We start from the raw sequence: 11,197 nt of genomic DNA, 5'->3' as shown, positions 1-11,197 counted from the left end.
AGTGAAGGACAGTCATGGCAGGTCTCCTGGCAGGCCTATGAGCCTGGAGATTGACTGTGTGCAGTCTGTTCCAGATCGTCTGGTCCGTCTGTCTCTGACATCTCCTGTTAAATGGAACGTGGCCTTCAGTCTCAAGATGGTACCAGAAAATGCTGAAACTTGGTTTTGTGAAACACTGGCTTGAAGTTGCCCCATGGTGTAGACCATATCAAACATAATATGCTCAGAACCAACACTTATCAGAACAAACACCAACTGATACTGTGGCAGGATCCATACTCACAGGTGTTGCTAATCAGATGCTAATCACCTGATTGTCGTCAACAACAGAATAAGCTGTTTAGCAATGACAGAGAAGATTTGTCAAGTTTTTAACGGACAAAACCCACAAATTCATTGTACTTACAAATGTGGCACCATTTAAGGAAATAAACAGGTTTTACAACATGTAGAACTGTTTGCTAAGAAGCATTGTTACAACAGAGAAATCATTAACCAAACACACATCTCCTTCCTTTGTTGATAAGTTTATTTGTTCTGATCATCATTAGCTGTCTGATTCTGATGTTTGGGATAACACTGGAGTCTTTCGCCATTATGATAATTTTCTTCTGTTTGCTACTAATGCAAAGAGACAGACAAGATAAGGCCTGGGAAACTCAATGCAAAATCTGAATCAAAACTATGATGCTTCTGACCTTATGTGTTGTAAATACATTTACACAAATATCTGGAATGATCTCTTTAAAGGGGGGCAATTGTGCTCATCTCCACTGACATATTTTTGTTCCCAGACTCTACTAGAGTAGCTTTGCATGATTCACAGTTCAAAATAATCCTTGTTTATTTTAACTGGACCACGATGCAGTCCTCTCACTGTCTGCTAAAAGTTCCTTTGAGGACAACTGCTTTTTTCTGATAGTTGCCTCTTGCCAACAAAAATCTTGAAAAGCAGCTGCTCATGACAAGAACTGCGCACCCGAGATGACCACAGTAAGGATATCTACTCTTACTGACCAGAGTAGGAAAAAAAATCCCCTCCATCACCAAACTCTGTCTCACAGTCTGCTCTGCTTTAAAACAAGTGGCTAGGTTTGAGTGAAAGCTAATCACGAATAAAAGTTTCAACACCAATTACATTTTAACCCTTAGCTGCTCCCACGTTGGTCTCTGTTCTGTTCGCGGACGTGGGAAACGTCTTCCCTCCCTCTTGTAATGTACGCTAGAGGCCATTGGAGGTCAGCAGAGTCTCGACGAAATCATTTGAAGGGCTCTACGCCGAGGCTGAGCGTTTTAACTTTACAATGTTCACACCACTGAGTTACATTTAAACCCAGGAACCTTTTCGGCTCTGGTTATTTAATGACATTTCTGCCTCTGAAAACCTACGCCTACTCAGTCATTAAAGTAAAAACGGAAAAAGAAAGAAATCATCAAATGATATTTATCCTGAAAGTTAGTTTTCCCTACATTTGGTATATTTTTTGTAAAATATGAATAATCTTTAAAGATTTCTTTAAAAAATGTCGCAACTTTACGATCACTTCGTTTGTGTCTTCAGCGTATCTGCGCTTAAACTCTAATCTAACGTCATCGTCCTTGGAAGCTTTCACACTGTCAGACTTACCGATAAGGAGGGCTGTTAGTCCCTTCCAGTGTTTCTCAAATTTGACAAGGCCTACGCTTAATTTTTCAAACTTGCCAGTGAAAAAACACAGGCTAATAAGAGGAAACAGTGAAATGTCTCATATAATTTCATCCACAAAATTAGATAGGGGAGACCGGGGATAGTTGTAACGTCGGTCAGTTGTAACACTTTCAATTTCTCCAGTCAGGGCTAAGTTTCAAATGATGTGACTCATCCTGTACATGCCCAATTCAGTTCTTCTATCACATGTGAAAAATTAGCACATTTTGGCAAACACGGACAATTTAAGAAGAAAAAAAGTAATTTGTATGCCAAAAAGCAAGTTTATTTCAATTTCTAATAGCATTGTCTGCTTTTCAGTTAAACTCATCAAACTTAAATTGTGTTATTTGTATGTCTATGGGGATATATTCTGTGTAGGTCTTTAGTGCTAATGTTTTAGCCGTTGGCTGTAATGTTAGCTAGTTCATGGCTATAGGAGTCTGGGTCAGTTGTAACAGCAACAGTCTGGGTTAGTTGTAACAATAATGCAGATTTTACAACTTACCACACTATTACTTTAACTTATATTAAACAAGTTGGGGTAATGACATCAGCAGAGAGGTTCACTGGTCACCTTTGTATATGCGGTTAATGCCATTGGCAACACAATTCCTCCGATGTTTGTGTTCCCACGCATACGTTATGCAGAACACTTTGTCAGAGATGGGCCAGTAGGAAGTACTGGTAGTGGAAATAAATCAGGATGGGTCCAAGAAACAGACTTCTTCATCTCTCTGAAGCACTTTGCAAACCACACCAAGGTAAGCCATGAAAACGGTAATTCAGCTTCATTGTTATGTTCAAAGGTTGGTGCAAGAGTTGTAGGTTACAATGCCCACTGAGCCAATGAGGCCAAACTCAAGAAAGACCAACCACAATTAATCAAATTTTCAGTTGTTGAAAATTCCATAATTTGTCTTTTTTTTAGGGGTTGGTATATGTTCAAACGCTAGATTTCTGCATTCTGTCACACACACACATAGCTACATAACTAGATCTAAGCGCATTCAGGTGTTGAATAAAAAAGATTACATTTTAAGATTTTGTCAGTACCCTTATTTCATTGCGTTACATTTCACCCCCAGGATATGTTACAACTAACCCAGACTATGGGGTTAATTGTAACATTTCACTCTCTGTGTTTGAGACCATACCATGCAATGAGTAATTGTGCTGCAGAGAAAATAGCTGCACTATTTAATAGCAGAGACGTGTAAATACTTTGCGTTACATTTTGAATCCACTACCTTAAAAGAGCTCCAAGCTACAGACAGAAATGTCAAAAATGTTACAACTCGAGTTTTTGCCATTCACAGTAAATCAGATTTATCACGTGCACGCATTTTACTCACTGATAAATCAAAAAACATTCCAAACCTTCCCACACTGTTATTTCCCCCTTTCACTCTGTCCTCTAGCATGCACGCTTTATAGTACGTCTGTGACATAAAATTGTTTGGGAAGCCCTGCACTGAGCCACCATGTGGGCGTGTTTCTTTTCGGCCCAACAGTCTCCGCTCTTGTGTGGAGTCCAGAGCGAAAAACGCACTTCTTCTGGTGCGGCCGGAGAGCGCAAAAGTTAGCTGCTCTCAGACCCTGAAGCGCACACCATCTCTGGCTCACGCAGCTCCTCGAATTTAACTTCACTGCGCGGGGGAGGGAAAAAATTGAGTTTATTAACATCTCCCGGTGAATGTTCCAGCCATGGACGCATTTCGAGTCATTACGATATATCTGGGCCTCCTCCTTGTTTTCCTTGGGAATATACCGTGTTTCCAGTCTGCTGCTATCATCTCTCCCTCTGCGCCGAGGAGGAACAGGGGTGCCAGGATCCCACACCAGGATGGACAAAGCTCTTCCAAATTCCTAAAAGACATCTTCGCGTCCTCTCATCCTGTCGCGGGACACCACAAAGAAGATCTAAAGGACGCTATTGTTCCGCATGAGTACATGCTCTCCATATACAGGACATACTCTGCTGCAGAGAAACTCGGACTAAACGCCAGCTTTTTCCGCTCTTCTAAATCTGCCAACACCATAACAAGTTTTGTGGACAGAGGAACAGGTTGGTTTCTTTCAGCTGCTGTCTCCATCAGCTCAGTCTTGCATAATTTTGTGGCACAGTCCCCCCCCCCCCCCCCACTCCCCCACCCACCTTCAGACGGGTTTAATATTCTCCTTGTAGAGGTTGTTAAAATGTTGCTAAGAAATGACAGTAACGCATAACGAGTGAAGAACAAGCTGCTTTTACGCACACTTTAAAGCACCGTGCAGGCGGACTTTTACGCACACAGTATCCAGTGAGATTCTTAAAAAATGTGCTGAACAAAAGCAAAGATTTGAAAGTTGCAGGTTTATTCATTGCTCCTGAACACTGCGCTGATTTTCGTGGTTATTTATTTATTTATTTTTGGATGTGTTTTCCCCACGGTTGACTGAAACATATAACTTTTCTTTCGAGTATTATATTACACTTAAATTAACCTCTGGGCAACACGACAGTAAAACACTAATTGAGGCGCTCTCTAGATGAAAGCTGTAAATCACTGTCAATGCAGGCTGTAGCAAAAGCTATCCCCGCTCCCAACCTCCACGTGAACACAGAGAACTCCCCCCCCCCCAACTTAAAACACTTGCTGTGAGTTTCGTGTTCGGTTCTTTTACCCAAGAATCCTTAAATAATTATCCGAGTTTCAAACGCAAGCACCCCAGTCCCACATATATTAAAGCGTGGAATCTGTTGCCTTCATGGTGCCCAGTTTGACCAACTTGTTCTGACAAAGAGGGGCTGGGAGGGCCGGGGGAAGAAGCGGGTCGGTGTGAGAAGCAGGTGTTTGGCTCAGTTAACGTGTGTAACCAAGTGATTTGACCGGCCCGCGAGAACAAACACAATCTGATAAACACTAACACATCCAACACACACAAGGGGACATACGCCGAGTTAATCTTTGAGGGAGAAATAAAAGCTATCTTTGTTTGCGTCCCCTCCTGTCTGAAACACTCCGAGCCTCGGCTCCAGGACGCAGACTGCGCGCTGCAAAAAATGTCCATCCTGAGCTGTTCCGTGGAAGCATATCAGCCCCAATGATGCGCAATTGAAATGATTTAACTAATAATCAAATGTTTTTCTTCGCTTGTCAAGAAAATTGATTTTTAAATAGATGTATTTCAAGTTCATAGAAAGCAACCAAGAATGCGCAATGAAAATAAAAGCGGTTCTCTCACGCTCGTGTTCTTTTTAAGACAGAAAAAAACAAAAAAAGAGAGAGACTTTGTTGGGGTAATTGTAAATTTGTTTTGCTCGTCCGTGCAGCCATTTCTTGCAGTGTGAGCTGGTTTGATAGGAAAAACGCCTCACTCTCTCCTGTGATTTTGATGTGATGTGTCACTAGCTGTGACCCCGAGCTGGACCCTCTGAGAGCTGCTTGGCATCGAACGGCTGACTGGAGTATTTGAACTCGGTGATCTAATTGAGTGTTCATGTCATAACATATCAAACACTGTCTATTCTCCCATAATGACCCAACTCGGCCACAATGGGCACATCACCAAAAAAATGACGAGAGAGGAAAAAATCGAAAGGGAAGTTTCGTCGCTGTGAAGTGGTTTGTATTCTTTTTTTTGCCACCGCCACTTTAATTACGGAAAATTATTTTTCTTTCCGTTCTTTCAGCTCAAGTACCTTCGGTTACTTCTGGGATTCCTCCCAGCATCCCTAAAGTGTTGCACTGAATTAACCTGCACAATGAACCTCAGCTGGGACATTTCCCTATTTGAATCACCTCCATCAGGAAACACGGGGGAAGGCTTTTTGACGCGGAAAGTAGTAACTTTTGCGCATGACTCATGCGTGCAGAGATAGCTTTTTTAAAAAAAAAGACCTGTAGCTTCTTTTGCTTTCACACTTTTTACATTTTTTTAGATAGATGAAATTTGCTTATTAACCAGGCGGTGTTTCCTGGAGGTCAGAAAAGGCAAGATCAGAAAAGAATAACCCGATTCTGAAAATTACTTTTGGCACTTGGGGTAACTCATTAAAGCGCAGATGGTGCAGCCTGGCCTCTCTCTCTCTCTCTCGCTCTCTTTCTCTATCCCCCTCTCTCTCTAAACAGGCATAGATGACAAAAACATGGTTTGCATTTGCTCAGATACAACCAACAAGGTCACAAAAAAGTGCACAGGATGCAGGCTTTAACCACGCAATAAAATCTACCGCACTCTCCCCCAATTATCCGCCGTCAAGCGTGTTACGCATAATGGAAAAAATTGGCTTTGTGTATAATACTCAAATGAAGAAAAGTTTGTAACTTTCTTTTTTAACTGTCTACAAAAATAACAAAATAATTCCTGCAGTCAGTCACTGACAGTCCCCTTCGCGTTTTAAGGGGGATGTTGTCGTTGGCAGGGATGAGATTAAATATAAGAGGGAAAGTACTTTAATGAGGAATATGGGAATTGAGAACTGTTAATTATTTGGTGAACTTGTATTCGATTTGTTTGAGGTCTTATAAAAAAAAGTAATGCAAACCAGACGTGCAAAGTCACTGAAAGGAGCACAAGGTTTCAATCTGCTTTTACTGTCTGACTCGGCTGAGATCACAGGGGAAACTGACAACCGCATTTAAATATCTCTATGGAGTAACTTTTACAAATCAGACCACGAGGGCTTTTCGATCTAGCCAAGTCACTTTAATAATATGAATGAATAATAATAATAAAAAGAATCACGATAAAATACTGATTTGACTAAAAAAGTGCGCAGTAAATCACAAACAGTTGAAACATGTTGAGATATTTGTATAATAAAACTTTAACATTTCATATATTAAATCTAAATTCATTTTTTCGTCTTTTTTTTTAAATTACTTTTTTGTGTTTTACTGAAACTGTTGAAGCTCCTTTGGGGTAAAATTCGAAAACAGTAAAAAGCACCGGGGAGGGCGAAAAAATTCGCCATAGATGCAGTTTTTCCCCCTTTCAACACACACACACACACACACACACACACACACACACACACACACACACACACACACACACACACACACACACACAAAATTAAATAAAATGTTTCCATTAAATGAGAAATTGAATACGTGCTAACACCTTCTCATGCAGCCTGTCTCGGTGTTAAATTCCAGTCTCATTGCTTCGCCTTGATGAAATATTTGTTGACCTCCTGGGTCTCCAGTGGGGAATAATGCATTAATTGTGTATTGTTCAGCTGAGTGTACAGTATGTCGCTTGGTCCGTTAGTGTCTGGCAGCGCTGAGGACCCTTCGCATCACAAAGCCCCTTGTTTTTTTTTTTGGGGGGGGGGGGGGGGGGGGGTTCTTACAAACAAGTCTCAGCAATAAATCTCTCTCCCCCTCCTCCAAAAAAGAAAAAAGAAGAGAAAACTAAATACATTTTTTTTCTGGTGCTCTGGCTGCTTCTCAGACTTTTAGGGAAATAATAGTTTCAGGCTTCTTCTGCTCAGCCAGAGAAGTGGAAATTAATGATCGGTCTGTCAGCATGTTGAACGAAAGCGTGGGTATTTTTGCGAAAATACACTGGCTTCGATTAAAAGTGGCACGGAATGCAAATATTGGCAGGTTGTTCTGGAGTTTTGTTCGCAAAAAAAATATTTATAAAAAGTGTTCACGTCATTCCCGTGATTTTCGGAGAAATGTGATATCAAGTGGGAAAAAAAAGACAGAATTTATAATTCATCTCAAAATACGTGCACGTTTTGCAGGAAATTAAATTAAGAAACCGCAAATTTTATATAAGGAAGCTTTCAAATAAACTCTGTGAGCTTAACCTTCATCCCGCCTTTAGCCCTATAAAAGTTTTAAAAAGGCGTCATTTCGAGAAAAACAATTGTTTTAAGTTCCATATAATGGTATGAGTTGTTTTCTTTTTTCAATTCCCCTCCAGACTGGGGACTTGTCAGCTGCAGTTTGTTTCAGTCAGGTCCAGGGTGGACATTTGAACAACAAGAAAGAGAGAGAAGGCCTCTGTGGGAGAATGTGAGCCCCCCACCCCCCGACCCCCTCCTTCCTCTCACCCCTCCCGTCCTCCCTCTGAACACTGTACACCCTAAGTGAATCTGACTGCAATTATTTTCTCCTTTTATCCCCGCAGACGATCTTTTGCACTCTCCTCTGCGAAGACAAAAGTATCTGTTTGATGTCTCAACCCTTTCAGAAAAAGAGGAGCTGGTCGGGGCGGAATTAAGGATATTTAGGAGAGCGCCCGGGGATTTGCAGACTTCCCTGCAGAAGACGGGCCTCTACGACATTCAGCTCTACCCCTGTCGCTCAGACAAGCTGCTGGACTCCAGGTCCCTGGACCTGCTGGATTCCACGAAAGCCGGCTGGGAAGTGCTGGACGTGTGGGAAGTGTTTAAAGCGCGCCAGCATCATTATCACCACCCCCATCGCTCTCGTCACTATCAGCAGGAGAACCAGCTTTGCCTCCAGCTAAGGGTCACACTGGGCAAATCGGACACCGAGGTCGACCTGAGGCAGCTGGGGCTGGACAGGAGCGGCCGGTCCCAGCAGGAGAAGGCCATCTTGGTGGCCTACACCCGCTCCAAGAAGAGGGAGAACCTGTTCAACGAGATGAAGGAGCAGATCAAGTCGCGGAGGTCGGTCAGTGAGAAGGAAGTGAAGGTGGCAAAGGAGGAGGGGGTATCTCCGCTGACTGGGGCCAAAGGAGAAGGGCCCAGGCGGCGGAGGAGGACGGCGCTGGGCAACCGGCACGGGAAGCGGCACGGGAAGAAATCCAAATCCAGGTGCAGCAAAAAGGCTCTGCACGTGAATTTCAAAGAGCTTGGCTGGGACGACTGGATCATTGCACCCCTGGATTACGAGGCTTACCACTGCGAGGGGGTGTGCGACTTCCCCCTGAGGTCGCACCTGGAGCCGACCAACCACGCCATCATACAGACGCTCATGAACTCCATGGACCCCAACAGCACCCCGCCCAGCTGCTGCGTGCCCACCAAACTCAGCCCTATCAGCATCCTGTACATAGACTCGGGCAATAACGTGGTGTACAAACAGTACGAGGATATGGTGGTGGAGCAGTGTGGGTGCAGGTAGCGGCCATTATTGTGAAAAAACAAAACAAAAAACAACAACAGAAGATTGTTAAAGATACTCTCAGTGGGTTCAAGGCTGAAGGTAGAAAGTCCTCATGGGTCTCAAAGCGTTTTGACGCATGATGCGCCTTGTTTTTATTCAAAAGGGATGCGCGCGCACACACACACACACACACACACACACACACACACACACACACACACACACACACACACACACACACACACACACACACACACACACACACACGAGGCCATATCTTTTATTTATTCAGACTCAGTCGCATTAAATTTCACTCTCTGCCTTAAAGTGTTAAGCACAATATTTCCCAACTAGGCGTCAAGTATCATAAAATAGATTTTTCTTGTTGTTTTTTTCCCAAAAAGTGCGATGTGTCCACATGGCACGAGGAGAAGGGCGTTCTGATTGAGATGGGGGGAACTATTAAGTCCGACTGCGCACATGTGCGTGCCGAGGACAGCGGGCTTTGCCTTTAAGCAGCGCTTTGTTGTAGCGTGTGATCCTGGCAGCCTGGCCGGACTCTTTTGGGTATGTGCATCCAGGCCTCAAATGTAACTGTCCAGCTGGAGTCATTACAGGCCCGAGCAAGTGCCCGTTGTAAAAAAACAACAACAAATAAATAAAAAAAAAAATGAAGGGGTTGATCTAATCTACCAAACACAAACACAGACTGGTCTGAGGAGAGGTGATAAGACGGTGGTCGTGATGGTGGTGGTGGTGGCAATGCCTTCAAAGAGATTTCTTGTTTTTCCTTACTGGAGACCATCTGAAAGGCGCTGGGAGAGGGCGCATTTACGGACAGAAAGGACACAAAATCAGACTTAATGCGTGAATGAAAGAAAAAAAGAAAGAAAGAACACATAACTGAGGCGTAATTTCAAGCTCAAAAGTCGGCATCTTTACAAAATGCACTTCCACAACTGACTGCGCCAAGGACATGTGGTCAGCTGAATTCGTCTTCTCTGATGACGAAAAAACAAAATATTAAAAAAAGACAAGAAAAAGAAAAAGGACTCGCAAACGAGACGTTATTTAAATGCACATTAGCTTTGAATGCACTGCTGTTCGTTTTCTTTTTGTTTGTTTGAGTTGTAAATACTTGTACAGTCCCCCGCCCCAAAAGAACTCTACAAAGTGCAACGAATGAAGAAATGAGAAAACGGCATTTCTTTGTAAATGTACAAAAATGCACTCAAATCGGTATAATTTCTATTCTATAATTATTTTATTATTTGTGATGTACAGAGTTTTCATGATAATCATATATTTCTTACGTGGATAAGAGTAATTTAAGGTGTATTGATATTTTGCAGAGGGTGGAAAATACCATTATTAATGTCTACCTCATAATTGCATATAGGAGGTGCATTCAGTTAGAGTGTAAAGAGCTTTTACAATGATATATAAGATCATTTATTTACATATATTACTGGCTAATATTCCACACCATTACTGTACAAATAAAATTCAAAAGAAAGCCCACCAGTCTGGCCTTCTGATGATTGATGCCAACTATTCTTTTAAGAAAAATTCTTTTGCATTAATTTGATGTGTTTTTAAGTCCAGTAAGAACTTTGCAGGGGATTAGTTTCTGGGGAAGCTATGGGACGGCAATAAGATGTCTTTTTAATCTGTTGATACACTAAATTGCTTGCATTACTGATTCTTAATCCCTTGCATTTTCCACCCTTCATTTTCATTCATTTTCCCACTCTTGCAATATTCTATCTATATTCTATATTTATCTTAATAAAATCCTTCCTCTCATTACCTGAAGAAAAAAAGAATCACCTGATACTACTTCATTAGAGTCTCTCTGAGTAGTTTTACTTTTATTCCCTGAATGAGATGTACAAAGTACATCCGGTCCACATACACGTTTCCTGGTAGGTCAGATCTGGTCTTAGTGAACACGTTCTCATCACAGACCACAAATGTAAGTGTGCACTGACTGGATGTGTCAGAATTGCCCCACATGGTGACCATCCACAGCGAGGGGAATCCACTGACTTGACTGTCGCTGATATGACACTGAATGCAGCTATTTCTCAATGAATTAGTCCTACCTGGGTCAAGTTTACTTAATACTTTAATGTTTTCCAATCTGTGGATGAAAACAGGAAAAAAAAAGAAAGCAAAAGAAGGAAAATAAAAAAGTTTGAAAGAAGGGATAGCTTCCATAGAGTGCTATCGACCTTGGCCTGGAAACAATTAGGAAATTGCTTTGAAATGTTATATGTTGTCCAGGCTCTTGTACAGTATCATGTCACTCCCCACATGTTTGCTACGCGGAAACAGAGGATGCTAAGTGCACTCTTTAGCGGCCGCTGCAAATGACTGACACAACAAGCATTCCCCTGAGTATAACCAAATGCCCCCCACCCCAAACAGGCCACAT

At 42.2% G+C, this 11,197-nt stretch overlaps 1 protein-coding gene across 1 annotated transcript; it reads left to right on the top strand.

Annotated features, from left to right (window-relative positions):
- The first annotated feature begins 3,230 nt into the window (after positions 1 to 3,230).
- Positions 3,231 to 10,281, top strand: gdf6a (growth differentiation factor 6a). The gene is made up of 2 exons (XM_026184998.2): positions 3,231 to 3,755; positions 7,817 to 10,281. The coding sequence occupies exons 1-2, from the start codon at positions 3,395 to 3,397 to the stop codon at positions 8,776 to 8,778; spliced, it is 1,323 nt and encodes a 440-aa protein (XP_026040783.1). The 5' UTR covers positions 3,231 to 3,394; the 3' UTR covers positions 8,779 to 10,281.
- The last annotated feature ends 916 nt before the right edge of the window (positions 10,282 to 11,197 follow it).

This window comes from Astatotilapia calliptera, chromosome 11 (genome assembly GCF_964374335.1).
Source record: "Astatotilapia calliptera chromosome 11, fAstCal68.1, whole genome shotgun sequence".
NCBI lineage: Eukaryota > Metazoa > Chordata > Actinopteri > Cichliformes > Cichlidae > Astatotilapia > Astatotilapia calliptera.
This window is presented reverse-complemented; position numbering and strand designations above follow the sequence as displayed.

Excerpts from the sequence above, each read along its gene's own strand:
- gdf6a (XM_026184998.2), top strand. The coding sequence starts at position 3,395 with ATGGACGCATTTCGAGTCATTACGATATATCTGGGCCTCCTCCTTGTT. Across the intron at positions 3,756-7,816 it reads TTTTGTGGACAGAGGAACAG|ACGATCTTTTGCACTCTCCT; the intron begins GTTGGTTTCTTT and ends TTATCCCCGCAG.